At 46.7% G+C, this 16,790-nt stretch overlaps 2 protein-coding genes across 2 annotated transcripts; one reads left to right on the plus strand and one right to left on the minus strand.

Annotated features, from left to right (window-relative positions):
- Positions 1-174: 174 nt before the first annotated feature.
- On the plus strand, positions 175-8,755 carry LOC134334664 (zinc finger protein ZFP2-like). Its single transcript, XM_063017080.1, has 7 exons — positions 175-291; positions 369-480; positions 1,137-1,247; positions 1,349-1,620; positions 2,620-2,687; positions 2,817-3,007; positions 4,161-8,755. The coding sequence occupies exons 1-7, from the start codon at positions 220-222 to the stop codon at positions 5,213-5,215; spliced, it is 1,881 nt and encodes a 626-aa protein (XP_062873150.1). The 5' UTR covers positions 175-219; the 3' UTR covers positions 5,216-8,755.
- Positions 8,756-9,876: 1,121 nt separating this feature from the next.
- lrrc42 (leucine rich repeat containing 42) lies at positions 9,877-16,407 on the minus strand. The gene is made up of 7 exons (XM_063016742.1): positions 15,971-16,407; positions 14,541-14,672; positions 14,344-14,462; positions 13,666-13,751; positions 13,374-13,487; positions 11,265-11,343; positions 9,877-10,381 (listed from the first exon to the last, which is right to left on the minus strand). The coding sequence occupies exons 1-7, from the start codon at positions 16,405-16,407 to the stop codon at positions 10,098-10,100; spliced, it is 1,251 nt and encodes a 416-aa protein (XP_062872812.1). The 3' UTR covers positions 9,877-10,097.
- Positions 16,408-16,790: the final 383 nt, after the last annotated feature.

Raw genomic sequence — 16,790 nt, forward strand, 5'->3', positions numbered from 1 at the left:
ACAAACATGAAAAGTGGGTTTGGAATGAAATACATCCGTCCAAAATGAAGTGTTTGGTATGAACCTCTCAAAGTCCTGACCACAGGGCTGCTCCAAGTAGATTAAAGTGGTCAAAGATCCCACCAGAGATGTTCCAGAAGCTTGGTAATAAGTAAGACGAGTTCTGGTGGAGATTATTTGACTCTTGTTTTTCTGTCACACCCCTTCAGATCTGGTGTGATGGAACCAGCCGATTTCTCGTGGTGTTCCTCAGGAGAACCTCCACGCTCTCCTCCGTCCGTTCACGCACAGGTAAAGAACGTCTGAAGTGTAAAGGTTCTACGTTCTAGATTTTTCTTTGCTGAATTATTGTTCTTTGGTTCTGAAAGGATGTGCAGACGCAGACCTGCGGAACCTCCACGTCACCCGGGAGAACCTCGGGCTCCGCTGGATTGCTGACCCCAGTAAAGAAGGAGGAATCTGAGGATGAAGACTATCAGTGTAAGAGTCCAGCGTTCGCTCTGCTCCACTAAGGCGTGGTCATGCTAGAACAGGAAAGGGACCTTCCCTAAACTGCTGACGTCCCCCAAACCATAAATGCACAATCATGCTGGAAAAGGAAAAGACCTTCCCTAAACTGTTAAGGTCCTCTAAATAAAACCACAAATACATAGTCATGCTGGGACAAAAGGGCCTTCCCTAAACTGTTGAGGTCCTCCAAACCACAAATGCACAATCATTTTGTACAAAAAGGTCCTTCCCTAAACTGTTGAGGTCCTCCAAACCAAACCACAAACGTATGGTCATGCTAGAACACTAAAGATCCTTCCCTAAACTGTTGAGGTCCACCAAACTATAAATGCACAATCATGCTGGAAAGGAAAAGACCTTCCCTAAACTGTTATGGTCCTCTAAATAAAACCACAAACACACAGTCATGCTAGAACAGGAAAGGGCCTTCCCTAAACCATTGCTGCAAACTTGGGACCACAGGAACCGTAGGAATTAGGAAGAACACAAGGGTTCCAGCGGTTGATTTCATACCTGTTAACGGTGGGCGTGGCTGGAACATCTCAGCCATCCAATCAGGAGGGGGCGTCCACTTACTTTTGACCGTATCGTGTGATGACCGTTCATTTGTGATGTTTCCTCTTCAGGTGAAGGAACGTCCAGCTCTGCAGGACACGCCCCCTGCCCGGACCAGAGGAACGGAGACTTCCTGAAGGTCATCGTGAAGAACGAGGAACACGAGGCCGACGACTTCCTGTGTAAGTCAATCGGGAGCGGAACTCGGTAAAGATCCGAACCTGATCTGTGGAGTTGTACCACTACTACTGTTATCAGCCTTTCATGTGATCTTATTTTTCAGACTGTGAGGAGTGCGGCTCCTTCTTCATCTCCGAGTGTGAGCTCCACGGTCCGGCTCTCTTCGTCCCCGACGCCCCGGTTCCTTTAGGGGTCACAGACCGGGCCAGACTGACCCTTCCGCCCGGACTTTGCGTTCAGACGTCCGACGTTCCTAACGCGGGTCTGGGGGTGTTTAATATCGGGCAGACGGTTCCGGTCGGGGCGCACTTCGGCCCCTACCAGGGAGAGCTGGTGGACAAAGAGGAGGCCATGAGCAGTGGATACTCCTGGGTGGTGAGTAGCTAGACGTTCTTCCCTCGGTTAGATCTTCCACGTCTCTGTAGGATCTGGTGGATCCGGTTTGATTCCCTTTGCTCTGATTATTAAGCTCCTGATTTCTTGCTGACCTCCGGGGGCAGTATAGCCCAGCCAGGCTCCTGTTATTATTATTATTTTATCTACTGATCTTTATTCCTGATTTGTTTGAACAGAGTCATTTATGATGAGAACGATTCGTTCAGACAGAGTCATTGATTTTGAGAATGATTCTTCAAGAAAGAGTCATTTATATGAGTCATTCATGTTGACAGTGACTCGTTTAAACAGTAATTCATGTCGAGAACGATTCGTTCGGACAGACTCATTTGGAGTCATTGATATTGAGAAACGATTCTTTAAGAAGGAGTCATTCATGTCCACAGTTTGAACAGAATCATTTATGTAAAGAGTGATTTGTTTAAAAAGAGTAATTGAATGATTCGTTTAGACAGAGTGATTCATGTTGAAAACGATTTGTTCAAACATTGTGATTCATGTCGAGAAGGATTTCTTTGAACAGAGTCATTTATGTGGACAATGATTCGTTTGAACAGAGTCATTCATGTTGACAGTGAGTCATTCATGCTTAGAATGATTCATTTAGAGTCAGTGATATTGAAAAACGATTCTTCAAGAAAGAGTCTTTCATGACTAGAATGATTCTTTCGAACAGAGCCATTCATGTCGACAGTGATTCGTTCGAACAGAGTAATTCATGTCGAGAATGATTCTTTTAAACAGAGTCATTTCTGTTGAGAACGATTCGTTCAGACAGAGTCATCATGTTAAGAAACGATTCTTCAAAGAGTCACTCATGATGAGAACGATTCGTTCAGACAGAGTCGTTCATGTTGAGAACGATTTATTTGAACAGAGAGATTCATGATGAGAACGATTCGTTTGAGCAGAGTCGTTCATGTTGAGAACGATTCGTTCGGACAGAGAGATTCATGTTGAGAACGATTTGTTTTTCAGATCTATAAGTCCTGGCAGAGCGAGGAATACATCGATGCCAAGCGAGAGATGAGTTCCAACTGGATGAGGTGAGGAACACGTCACTGACCCCCGGCGCCCGGACGCTAATTGACGGCGGTTTCCGTATCTTCACCGGATCTTCACCGTATCTTCACCGTATCTTCACCGTATCTTCACCGTATCTTCCTGTATCTCAGGTACGTGAACTGTGCTCGGAACGTGGACGAGCAGAATCTGGTGGCGTTCCAGTATCAGGGGGAGATTTTCTACCGGTGCTGTCGACCCGTCCAGCTGGGACAGGAGCTCCTGCTGTGGTACGACGAGGAGTACGTCAAAGATCTGGACGTCACCTTCGACATTCTGTGGAACAAGAAGTGCTGCATAGACGGTAAACATATACCGTAGCTCAACAGGTCCTCAGGGTCACGTCAGGGTGCGCCCTCGTACCACGGGTATTCAACCAACTACACCTAGTGTAGGTGACATGAAACACTAGGGTTAGTTAGCGTTACACATACAAGATGGATTCCCACTAATCCTTACAGGTTTAAACAATCATTCATGTTGAGAACGATTCATTCAAACAGAGTCGTTATTGTTGAGAATGATTCGTTATAATGGAATCATTCATGTGGGGAATGAATAAATTATGTTGGGACTGGATCATTTAGACAGAGTCGTTCATGTCAAGAATGATTCATATAAACAGAATCGTTCATGCCGAAAATGATTCGCTCAAACAAAGTCATTAATGTCGACAATGATTCGTTGTAATGGAATCATTTGGGACTGCTGTGTTTGAACAGAGTTGGTCATGTTGACAATGATTCATTTGGACAGAGTCATCCATGTCAAGAATGATTCATTTAACTAGAGGCATTCATGTTGAGAATGATTCGTTTTAACAGAGTCATTCATGTCGAACGATTTGTTTGAACAGACTCATCCATGTCAAGAACAATTCCTTCAGACAGAGTCATTTAAGTCGAGAATGATTCGTTCAAACAGAGTCATTCATGTTGAATGATTCATTTGTACAGTCATTTATGTCAATAATGATTCATTTGAAAAGAGTCATTCATATCAAGAATGATTTGTTTAGACAGAGTCAATTATGTTGAATGATTCGTTCGAACAAAGTCATTCATGTCGAGAATGATTCGTTTGAACAAGAGTCATCCATGTCAAACGGTTCGTTTCAACAGAGTGATTCATGTTAAAAAGGATTTGTTTGAGCAGGAGTCATTCATGTTAAGGATGATTCATTCTAATGGAGTCATTCATGTTGAGAATGATTCTTTTGAACAGTGATTCATCCAGTTCTCCCAGTAGGTGTCTTATAGGGACTAAAATTCCAGCTGATGTGCTCAGAGGTACAGAGGTATCACGTACCCATGCTGGGTCCATCAGAGCGCCCCCTTGTGGCATCACACTAGTCTGCACAAGTTCCTACGGTTCATTCATAAATCGTCTGGGGTGTAATTGTATATATTTGATAATAACACCCCCCCCCCCCTTTCTTCTCCCCCTTCCATAAACAGAGGAGAAGCGCTATCAGTGCTCGGAGTGTGGGAAGTGCTTCACTCGCCGAAACAACCTCCAAAGGCACCAGCGCATTCACACCGGAGAGAAGCCGTTTCAGTGCTCGGAATGCGGGAAGAGCTTCTCTCACCAGAGCACGCTCCAGTCGCACCAGCGCCTTCACACGGGCGAGAGGCCGTACCAGTGCTCCGACTGCGACCTGAGCTTCGTCAACCGGAGCGACCTCCAGAAGCACCAGCGCATTCACACCGGCGAGAAGCCGTACCACTGCTCGCTGTGCGGCAAGAGCTTCACTCGCCAGAGCCACCTCCGGCTGCACCTGCGCATTCACACGGGCGAGAGGCCGTTCCGGTGCCCCGAGTGCGGGAAGGGCTTCACCCACCAGAGCACTCTCCACACGCACCAGCGCATTCACACCGGAGAGAAGCTCTATCAGTGCTCGGAGTGCGGCAAGAGCTTCGTCAACCGGGGAGACCTCCAAAAGCACCAGCGCGTTCACACCGGAGAGAAGCCGTACCACTGCGCGCACTGCGAGAAGACCTTCTCCACCCCCAGGAACCTCCAGCAGCACCTCCGCATCCACACGGGCGAGAAGCCCTACCAGTGCACCGAGTGCTGGAAGAGCTTCACCAACCAGAGCAACCTCCAGCAGCACCTGCGCATTCACACCGGCGAGAAGCCCTACCAGTGCTCGGACTGCGGCAAGAGCTTCACCAAGCAGAGCAACCTGCAGATACACCAGCGCGTTCACACCGGCGAGAAGCCCTTCGAGTGCGCGCAGTGCGGCAAGAGCTTCACCCAGCAGATCGCCCTCCAGCAGCACCGGCGCATTCACACGGGAGAGAAGCCCTACCACTGCTCGCTGTGCGGGAAGAGCTTCACCAACCAGGGTCACCTGAAACGCCACCTCCGGATCCACACCGGCGAGAAGCTGTACGAGTGCGCGCAGTGCGGCCAGAGGTTCGGCTACTCCACCACCTTCAAGACGCACAGGTGCGGCGAGCTAGCGGAGACGGCCCGCGAGACGCCCTCAGATCAGCTAACGCTAACGTGATCCTGAACCGGACGCAGCTATCGACCTGACTTCGTTTTGATTAGCTCACCTGACGTTCCAATAGTTCCCAAGAGTCCGCCGTTATAGCTAGGTCAGCCGTTAATCCCCGACCTAGCGTTTCAGTATTTTAGCCGTAGCTAACCTTTAGCATCAGTATTACAGGTCCGTTTTTAGCGAGCTAAGCTAACCCGCCGCTCGGTATTGGAATAGCTCTGTAGGAACCGACTTCGAAGCGGCTGTGTCCCAAATGACACACCGTGGTACCAAGCGGTATGCCTAATTAGCGCACCTCCAATGGTATAGTTACACACGACGTAGCACGTGGCGCGCAGTTTGGGATCCGACAGGTACGAAATCTCCGGACAGGAGGGAAAAGTGAAGAACTGAAGCGAACGATAAGCCTAATTCTGCACTGTTCCTCTTCTCAGTGAAGCTGTGGGCGTGGCCTGATTGATTTCAACTCTGTTCAGGGCCGGAACGCCACCTAGAGGCAAATCTCGTTATAGGGACAGTGGCGGGTCTCGCGAGACCAACGGACCGCCCGCCGCGTCGCTTCTTTTAACGGGATGATTTGTAGTCGTTCTACTGTTCGACCGGCGTGGGACTGGTTCCGGAACTGGTTCCAGTTGCTAATGTTGAACCGTTCGGCGCATGTTCACCAAAATTAAACAGGTTCCCAGCTGGACCCGAAGCACACGTGGGCGTGTCCGGTTGGAACGTTGTGTGTGTGTCGTGCAGCGCCCTCTTCTGGCGGCGCATCCTCGGTCCCGATAAAAACGTGTGCAACCGCGAGCACGGGCCGGTTCTCTGAACAGCACCGAGGTTCTAAGCAGCCCGACTGGAACCAGTCTGTGGAGAAGAGCTGCGTGTAGAACCGACGCTTCGAAAGTTTCTGGACGGCAGAATTTTAAACAATTCTTCGTGTTTTATCGTTGGTTTGTTTTATCCGTGTTTATAATCACGGCGCCTTAAATCTCATCACGTTAGACGGTATTTTATCGCTACAGCTGATAAATGTTTACGTTTTTTTATCCGATACACACTACGACGCTTCAGTATTTAGAACAGCTGCCTGGTCCGAAACTTAGCGGTGCTGCCGGCCGGCCGGGCGTCCAGACAGACATTACTAGCGCCACTACGTCTGAGAAGGGTGTGGCCGAAGCCCTGCGATGGCTCGACGCCCTGTCCAGGGTGTTCCTGCCTTACACCCGGTGTTTGAACCTCCTGTGACCCTGTCTGAGATGAACGCTGATGGAAGCTAAACGCTGATGGACGGTCATTGTTTGCTTCCAGACCTCCGCCGACCCCCCCCGATCGTCCTGCGGCGGGCGTGTCCCACCTTCGGCCGGTCTCTCTCCACGTCTGACCTTTTTCAGGTCTGGTTTTGAGATTTGAAGGAGAAGAGGTTCTAGCAGCCAGGGGGCGGTGTCTTTGAGACGTATCCTGTTCTTTGGAGATCATTAGCAGTTCGAGGGTCTCCAGGGAGACTCGTATTCCACTCAGAAGGCTTCACCCGAATACACAAGACCCGTCACCATGATGAGGTCACGGTACGTTTCCTGCTTTATAACAGTGTTGCATTACAACGTGAGAGTCGTTAACAAGCTAAATTTGCGCTTGAATTTCATCTGTTGGCTGGAACAATGCAGTCAGCGTTTATTAGGGACTTTTGCGCCGTGACTCAGCTAGCAACTAGCACAGAGGAGCCTTGAAAAACCTCCGCGTGCAGTCGTGAGTCAGTGCGGGCGCCCGGCCGGCCGATAGCACAGCTGAGATTGGAGCTCCAGATCTCAACACTGACCTCACGCTCATGTATTCTGATGTTATGCCATGAACAGCAAAACATGTGGGAGTAAATTAGCGAACGGCAGCGGATTCGTACTCAGAGCCCTGACGCTAGCCACGCTAATGAGAACAAATCACAGTAAAGTGCAGTATTTATTATAGTGAATGTTTTATTTTATTAGTGTTAGTGGTTTTAATCAGTATTTATAATCTTCCTGCCTTAAACCGTCACATTAATCATCGATGCTTGTTGCACATAATACAAATACACCTGTTAGAGTTTTACCTGTACCCCTGTACCCCTGTACCCTCTACCGATTTAGATATACTCATTTCTAAGGGTGCATTCACATGAGAAGTGACAAAACCGCTTTTGTGCTGCTGTGTCGTTGTTTTCTTTGGAGTGAGGCACTTTATGCATTTTCTTCCTTTTTAGCGCGTCCAATTGCCCGATTGCGTCACGCTTCCTCTCCACCAATGCCGATCCCCGCTCTGATTGAGGAGAACGAAGCTAACCCACGCCCCCTCCGACACGTGGGCAGCAGCCGTATGCATCTCATCACCTACACTTTGACGAGTGCAGTGCAGCTCAGCGTTGTGTACGGAGAGACGCACCCTGACAGCACTCTCTTCTCATCTCTGTGCAGGCGCCACCAATCAGAGAGAGAGAGCCGGCTTAGTCCCGCCCATATCTGAACAACAGGCCGATCGTTGTTCATGTGGCCGCTCAGCCTTAGCCGGCAGACAGAGCCGAGATTCAATATGATGTATTCCAGATCCAGCTCTGGTTCCAGCGCGTGTTTTTACCGCTGCGCCACCTGAGCGGCCTGCTGACCTTTTCAAAGCTCCTCCAATGAGACGAACTGTTTGATACGAGGCGGTAAAAGCGACTCAGGCCGTACGAACAAAACTTAGCGTGACTTATTGTAGTAAAACAGCGAGTGAGGAATGTGATTAGTGGAGGAACTTATGAGCAGTAATAATGAAGAGAAGTTTAGTGCTCCTGTCTCCTTCTTTTACTACATTAAACCACGTTAAGCTTTATTTTCAACCAGAAGCGTTTTAGACTCTGGGAGAAGCTGATTCTGATTCTCAGCGTTTCTCAGAAGCTGGAGCTGCAACACAAGTTTAAAAGTGAAACAGGGAGGAGAATCCAGATAAACACAGATACATGTGGAGCTGTAACCTTGGATCTGACGCTTATTCCACACTGATGCAGATTCAGATCAGATTCACACGCTGATGAGGGTTTACTGATCAAACCGAGCGCTGAACAAAGGCTCGTGGTTTTGCCGCTTCTTATGTGAAGGCGCCCTAAGCGTGCACAACGCTGACTGTAACACGTCGTCCGTTCTCTGAACTTGTAGCACGAGCTACATTATTATTTTCAACACACTACAGTGGTCATGTGACCTAGGACTCCACTCGCCTACAGGATGCTTGAGCGACATCTCAGACCTCCATGGCAGATCATCAGACTTTAATTTGGGTGCTGCGAGGACTGAAGAGCTGTAAAACGTGATGGTGCTGTAACACCGTCTCAGACTTTCGGAACAGCGGTACGGCTGTGTGGATGTAAATACCGCCATCGTATGGTAGCATGAATGTGTGGAGGTGACTGAAGTGAGTGGAGATCATATTTAAATACACTAAAGTGCACATTCTGTGGGGGTCTGGGGTGTGTGTGTGTGTGTGTTATTTACATTCTGTGGTCTGATGTTATTGTAATGATTTATAATACACGGTGTTCTCATGGATGTTCTAATGATGCTTTTTTGGGGGTGTGAACCTGCTCCGTGTGTAATTGGCTCACCGGACTGCAGCTATTTGGTAAGAAATAATGACTGCACAGCTTAAACGGTTCCTAGGCGGTTGCTAGGGTGTAGCCAGGTGGTCGCCAGGTTGTACTGAGGTTACACTGGAAAACCCTGACGGATCGATGATGGATCCGGGTCAAAGGTAAGCAAAAGTCTCCGAAATAGAGCCGGGAACCAAACTGTGCGCTACACCAGCAATGGGGGGAGAGGGGCGGTGTGATTACTAACTCTGTTTCCAAAGAAGTTGGGACGTTTAGTAGAATGCAGTAAAAAGAAGAATGTGTGGTGTTTCATTCTCTTCAATCTTTAATTTTATTTAGAATTTGATGCTGTAACAGGTGAGGGAATCATGATCAAGTATAAAAGAAGGATCAGATGGGTTTACTACTGTGTTCCAGACTCAATAAGTTCCAAAAGAACGTTTCCCAACACAAGATTGCAAATAATTCAGGTCTTTCACCATCTACCGTACATAATATTGTGAACAGATTCAAGGAATCTGGAGAGATCTTGGTTTGAGTGGGGTAAAATCGTCGTGCTACTGTGACAGGTACAGTCACATGGGCTTGGGAGTGCTTCGGAAAACCGTCGTCACTTAACACAGGCCGCCGCTACACCAAGAAATGCAAACTAAATTCTCGGAGCCATACATCAGTTCTCTGGGCATGAGCTAATTTCAGATGGACCGAAAGACAGTGGACACGTGACCTGTGGTTCATGAGCACTGATGGGGGTACCACTGACCCCCGCCCCATCCCCTGACATCTATTGTACAAAAACATTAGATCTCCAGGTCTCGGTCCAGTCTGGACTGCTAAAGTATGTACGAGCGCTTCACTGAATGTAAACACCCGAACTGCTGGAGCAGCTTGTTTGTTTACATCCCTTCCTTTCAAATTAGGAATTTTCTCTGCATCTGATTTGTCTTTTAAAAACGAATTATTTTTATTTTTCATGCGCTGTGGGTCATTCTGAGTGACCCTCGAGTAACCTGGACACTTCAGACAGAACGGAGGATTCATGAAAGCACCAAGAGAACGAGGACGACAGAACTAGATTTCTTTCTTTATTTATTCAGCATTGATTAAAAAATATAAACAAAGCAAAGTGGAACAAGTGGTAGAGAAATACTTCACAGTTTGGAAGCACCAACACCACACGGTACCCACCGTACCCCCCAAAAACATCAATGTTCCTATCATCCAGTCCATCCAGAAGGTAAAAATGGGTCTAGAAAGATCTAGACTCCAGACAGACAAGTGTGAGGGTCCAGGAGAAGGTCAGTAACTGTTGAGCAGCTCCAGGTCCTGAGCTGATAAAGCCACGCCTCGTTTGGTCGGCGGCCCCGGATCAACGTCGTCCTCGTGTCGTGTGCCGAGTTTCCTCTTGGTGCTGGTGGAAACGTTCTGGTGACTGTGGGGATTTGTGCCGGGTTCCTCTCGCCGTGAGGACGTGTGATGGTCCGGCTTATGGAAGTGAAGGATCGGACTCGTCTTCTTCTCTTCGGTCACGGGATGGTTAGACGCGGCGTGGACGTTCTCCTTCACAAACTTCTCTCTGCCATCTACAGAAAAAAAAATCACTTTTAGGATCGGCTGAATCATTTCTAGGGGTGGATAAATCACTTTTATGGTAGTTGAATCACTTTTAGCGTGAGCTGCATCACTTTTAGGGTCAGTTGAATTAATTTTAGGTTCAGTGAATCGTATTTAGGGTATATTTCATTACTTTTAGGGTCGTATAAATCACTTTTAGTAATTTGATTTACTTTCAGGGCTGGTTGAATCAGTTATAGGGCTGGTTGAATCCCTTTTTAAGGTTGTTGAATCTCATTTAAAGTAGTTGAATCAGTTTTCAGGCCGGCTGAATCAATTTTAAGGTCATTGAATCACTTCCAGGATTGGATGAATCACTTTTAGGGTTGATCGAATAACTTTTAAGGTCATTTAATCACTTTTAGGCTGGTTAAATTGCTTTCAGAGTCAGTTAAATCAGTTGAATCGATCATAGGGTTAGGTGAATCACTTTTAGAGTTGATTGAATCGCTTTTAATCATTTCAATTATTTTTAGGGTCGTTGGAATCACATTTTGAGTCGGATGAATCACTTTTAAGGTTGTTGAATCAGTTTTAGGGTCGAATGAATCATTTTTATAGAGCTTGCTTTGTGCATGGGGGCACAGTCATGCCAGAACAGGAAAGGTCCTTCCCTAAACTGTTACTACAAACTTGCAAGCATGTTGTTTTCTTTATATAACTGATTTATTCCAGCTGTTAGTGGCTGTTGTGGCTGAAACAGATGAATCAGTGATTAGAATTGGGCGTCCGGATACTTTTGACCGTACAGTGTGTGTGTGTGCGTGTGTGTGTGTGTGTGCGCGCGCGTGTGAGTGAGTGTGTGTGTGTGTGTGTGTGAGTGTGTGTGTGTGTAAAAGAGAAAACACTCACAGAATCGGAGCGCGTTGGTTTTGGGGATCTGGATCTTTTTGGGAGCTTCTGCAGCTTTTAGTTCCCACTGATTTATAACCTGAACAAAGAAATACAACATCCAAAAGTACGTGACCCCCTCAAGGACTGTGTGGTTTTGCATGTTCACCCTGTGTGTGGGTTTCCTCCGGGAGCTCCGGTTTCCTCCCACAGTACAAAGACGTGCAGTCAGGACAATACAGTGTGTGGGGGATGAGTTGGCGACCTGTCAGGGGTGTTTCCTGCCTTTCGCCGAATGAATCAGACCCATTGTGAGTGGGTAGTGTAAAGTGTAGTGAGAAGTGTAGTGACTGTAGTGACTAGTGAGTGTAGTGACTAGTGACTGTAGTGAGTGTAGTGAGTGTAGTGACTAGTGAGTAGTGACTATAAGTGTAGTGACTAGTGAGTAGTGACTGTATAAGTGTAGTGACTGTAGTGAGTAGTGACTGTATAAGTGTAGTGACTGTAGTGACTGTATATGTGTAGTGACTGTAGTGAGTAGTGACTGTATAAGTGTAGTGAGTAGTGAGTAGTGACTGTATAAGTGTAGTGAGTAGTGACTGTATAAGTGTAGTGAGTAGTGACTGTATAAGTGTAGTGAGTAGTGACTGTATAAGTGTAGTGAGTAGTGACTGTAGTGACTGTAGTGACTGTAGTGAGTAGTGACTGTATAAGTGTAGTGACTGTAGTGACTGTATATGTGTAGTGACTGTAGTGAGTAGTGACTGTATAAGTGTAGTGAGTAGTGACTGTATAAGTGTAGTGACTAGTGAGTAGTGACTGTATAAGTGTAGTGACTAGTGACTGTAGTGAGTGTAGTGACTGTAGTGAGTAGTGACTATAAGTGTAGTGACTAGTGAGTAGTGACTGTATAAGTGTAGTGACTGTAGTGAGTAGTGACTGTATAAGTGTAGTGACTGTATATGTGTAGTGACTGTAGTGAGTAGTGACTGTATAAGTGTAGTGAGTAGTGAGTAGTGACTGTATAAGTGTAGTGAGTAGTGACTGTATAAGTGTAGTGACTAGTGACTGTAGTGAGTGTAGTGACTGTAGTGAGTAGTGACTAAGTGTAGTGACTGTAGTGACTGTATATGTGTAGTGACTGTAGTGACTGTAGTGAGTAGTGACTGTATAAGTGTAGTGACTAGTGAGTAGTGACTGTATAAGTGTAGTGAGTAGTGACTGTATAAGTGTAGTGACTAGTGAGTAGTGACTATAAGTGTAGTGAGTAGTGACTGTATAAGTGTAGTGACTGTAGTGAGTAGTGACTGTATAAGTGTAGTGACTGTAGTGACTGTATATGTGTAGTGACTGTAGTGAGTAGTGACTGTATAAGTGTAGTGACTAGTGAGTAGTGACTGTATAAGTGTAGTGAGTAGTGACTGTATAAGTGTAGTGACTGTAGTGAGTAGTGACTGTATAAGTGTAGTGACTGTATATGTGTAGTGACTGTAGTGACTAGTGAGTAGTGACTGTATAAGTGTAGTGACTAGTGAGTAGTGACTGTATAAGTGTAGTGACTGTAGTGACTAGTGACTATATGTGTAGTGACTGTAGTGAGTAGTGACTGTATAAGTGTAGTGACTGTAGTGAGTAGTGACTAAGTGTAGTGACTAGTGAGTAGTGACTGTAGTGAGTAGTGACTGTATAAGTGTAGTGACTGTAGTGAGTAGTGACTGTATAAGTGTAGTGAGTGTAGTGACTGTAGTGAGTAGTGACTGTATAAGTGTAGTGACTAGTGAGTAGTGACTGTATAAGTGTAGTGAGTAGTGACTGTATAAGTGTAGTGACTAGTGACTGTAGTGAGTGTAGTGACTAGTGACTGTAGTGAGTAGTGACTGTATAAGTGTAGTGACTGTAGTGAGTAGTGACTGTATAAGTGTAGTGACTGTATGAGTGTTATGAGTGTAGTGACTGTAGTGAGTAGTGACTGTATAAGTGTAGTGACTGTAGTGAGTAGTGACTGTATAAGTGTAGTGACTGTAGTGACTGTATAAGTGTAGTGACTGTAGTGAGTGTATGAGTGTAGTGACTGTATGAGTGTAGTGACTGTATGAGTGTAGTGACTGTAGTGAGTGTAGTGAGCGTTACCTGCTCTGCCCAGCCCTCGGTTCCACACCGCGAGTGACTGAAGGTCTGCAGCGGTGACACCGAGAGCACCATCGCCATCTTCCTCCTGAAGAAAGCCTCCAGTGATGCGTCCAGCTGAAACACAAACCAGCAAGATTCACCATGTGGCCAAAAGTATTCGGACGCCTGAGCGTCAGCCAGTCAGGCGCCCCTAAAACACAATAGCCGCTCCTCGTGTCGTCTCTGAAACACGTGACTTTAAGTTAGAAGGGGCGTCCAGATACTTTTGACCTCATGGTGTAGACCAGCTCACCTTGACGTTGGTGTCTGAGATGTTCAGCTCTCGGAGTTTCTGGAAGCAGGTTAAATATCTCAGCCCCCTCTCCGTCAGTGGGTTACCTGTCAGGTAAATCGTATGTATTTTAGATGCTATCAGCCGGTCGGACGCCTGCACAGACACTGATACGTGATTGGCTGTTAGTCTGTAGGGGGCGGGACGACGGCTCAAACAGGGATCTACTGCAGTGGCTCAAAGGTTATGGAACTGGACTAGTGAACAGAAGGTCGCTGGTTCGAGTTCCACCACCGACAAGCCGTCACTCTTGGGCCCCTGAGCACGGCCCCTAACCCTAAATAACAAGTCTAAGTCACTTTATACATGAGCCACGTTTACAGTGCAGACTGGCAGTGGAAATGTAAATGATTGGCTGGACTGGGAACACTGGGACACTTTTTTCCCTAATTTTTACATATCTAATTCCCTTCCCTCTTACAGTCTGCACCCATGGACCTCCTCCGAGCCCTAACTCTGACAGAGGAACACGCTATGCTCTCTGTATTCCTCAACCAGACATGCACTGTATGGCCAAAAGTATTCGGACGTGTATGGGAATTTGCGCCCAAAAGATGTAACTCAAGGGGGTGTCCCAATACTTTTGGCCATATTGTGTGACGTCCCCTAGCTGTGCCAGTGTGTGAATCTGAAACTTACTGGACAGGTCCAAGTGCTGCAGGTTCTCCAGGCCCCTCCTCATCACACGGACGGGCGCGGTCAGTCTCTGTAACCCTTCATCTGATAAACGGTTCTCTCCCAAAAACAGCCTGACGAGTCTGAGGCCAGAAACACAGAGAGAGAGAGAGAGCGAGTTCCCACAGTCACACTCCGAATCCTCAACACTGCGTTCATACCTGGAACACGCGTCTGATGTCAGGTGGGTGAACAAGTTGTGACCGTCTCCCAATCTGCAGCCCTGAAGATCTAAAGTCTCCAGACCATGAAACACCTGAATCTCCTCCCATCGCTCCGACAGCAGGAGACACCTGAAAACGGCATGGCATCGACTGTAAGGTGGCATCAAGTCTCTCAGGTCTGTATTAATAAATGCAGTGGCATCAGTTCTTAATGCTGTATATTGTACTAAGACCAACACAAGTAAAAGGTGGCATCAAGTCAGTTCTGTGCCAATTAAAAGGTGATTTAGCCAGTGCAGTGGCATCAAGTTAATTCAGAAGCATCAGGTCAATAAATTGGCATCAATTCAGTACAGTATCATTAAATAGTAGGTGGGATTAAGTCAGTACAGTGGCATCAGGTCAATTCATAAGGATCAAGTAAAAGATGCCATTAAAAAGGTGGCATCAAGTGAGTACAGTGCCAATTAATAAGTGATATTAAGTCACTACAGTGGCATGAAGTAAAATGTGGCATCATGTCAGTACTGCCTGTCACTCAGTTCTATATAAAGTTCAGTGGCATCAGTCCTTAACATCTGATGCATCAATATATTTGTGGCATCAAGACAGCACAGTGGCATTAAATAAAAGGTGGCATCAAGTCAAACTGTGGCATTCACTGATAGGTGGCATCAAGTAAGTACAATGGCATTAAATTGGGGCATGAAGTCAGTACAGTGCCAATTAGAAGGTGATGTAGACAGTACAATGGCATCAAGTACAATATGGCATCAAGTCAGTATGGTGGCATTAAATAATAGGAATGATAGTATGAACACATGCTCAAGTAAACGGTGGCATCAAGGTGGCATTAGACCTTATGAGCCCTGGATGGATGGATGAATGGAGAGATGGATGGATGGATGGATAGATAGATAGATAGATAGCTAGATAGATAGATGGATGGATGGATGGATGGATGGATGGATGGATGGATGGATGGATGGATGAATGGAGAGATGGATGGAGAGATGGATGGATAGATAGATAGATAGATAGATAGATAGATAGATAGATGGATGGATGGATGGATGGATGGATGGATGGATGGATGGAGAGATGGATGGATGGATGGATGGATGGATGGATGGATGGATGGATGGATGGATGGATGGATGGATGGATAGAGAGATGAATGGAGAGATAGATAGATGGATGGATGGATGGATGGATGGATGGATGGATGGATGGAGAGATAGATAGCTGGATGTATAGAGAGATGAATGGATAGATAGATAGATAGATAGATGGATGGATGGATGGATGGATGGATGGATGGATGGATGGATGGATGGATGGATGGATGGATGAATGGGTGGACAGGTGGATAAATAAATGATGGATGGATGGATGGATGGATGAATGCTGGTAGTGCAGGTCCTCACCTCTCTCTGAGACAGAGGGATCTGAGCACCAGTCCTCCATAAGACTCACTGAACACCTGTAACGATCTGACCGAACATCCGGGATCTAAAAACTTCTGCTTCTGTTCTGCACACCTGAAGAACCTCTCCGCCATCTGCTCAGGAAACCCCACCAGAGACTCCACATGCTCGATATTACCGGCGATAAAGTCTATCGATATATCGAGCAGCGGTCTGGGTGTGTAGCGCAGATCACCGGCACTGTTATAGCTGCAAATGAACCGATTCTCCAGATTCCCGCTGTCAGTCTGGATCAACTTCTCCTGATTCACATCCCTCCAGAGGAACCGATTCTTACGATTCCGATTCTCCCCCTGTGCTGGAGTGTTCACACAGCGCAGGGCTCCTTCCTCCCGAACATACACCCTCCCAAAGTCACAGCCCTCATCCCAGAACATCCCGCGCTCAACACCCCCCCTTCCCCCCGCACTACCCTAACGAGTCACTCTGATCCGACTCTTCAAGTCCGAATCTTCTCCTGTGCGTTCTTCTCCAAGCAGGTGAATCAGTGAATCAGAACTGCTCTCTCTCTCTCTCTAACCGAACTGATCCTGCAGCGATCCAGCGTGTGTCCGGAGCCTCCCTCTCAGCAGAAGCACACCGGAGCAAACCCCGCTTTCTGAGACGCCGCCGAAATTACGTCACGCCCCTACTGTGACGTCACATGTCAACAATCAAACGACCCCTTAAAATCGTGAATTAGTAATATATGTTAACATGTTTAAGACAATTTAAGACAAATATGAGATTGAATTACTTCTATTGGATAATTAAAGATTAA

The sequence above is a fragment of the Trichomycterus rosablanca genome, chromosome 20 (assembly GCF_030014385.1).
Source record: "Trichomycterus rosablanca isolate fTriRos1 chromosome 20, fTriRos1.hap1, whole genome shotgun sequence".
Classification (NCBI taxonomy): domain Eukaryota; kingdom Metazoa; phylum Chordata; class Actinopteri; order Siluriformes; family Trichomycteridae; genus Trichomycterus; species Trichomycterus rosablanca.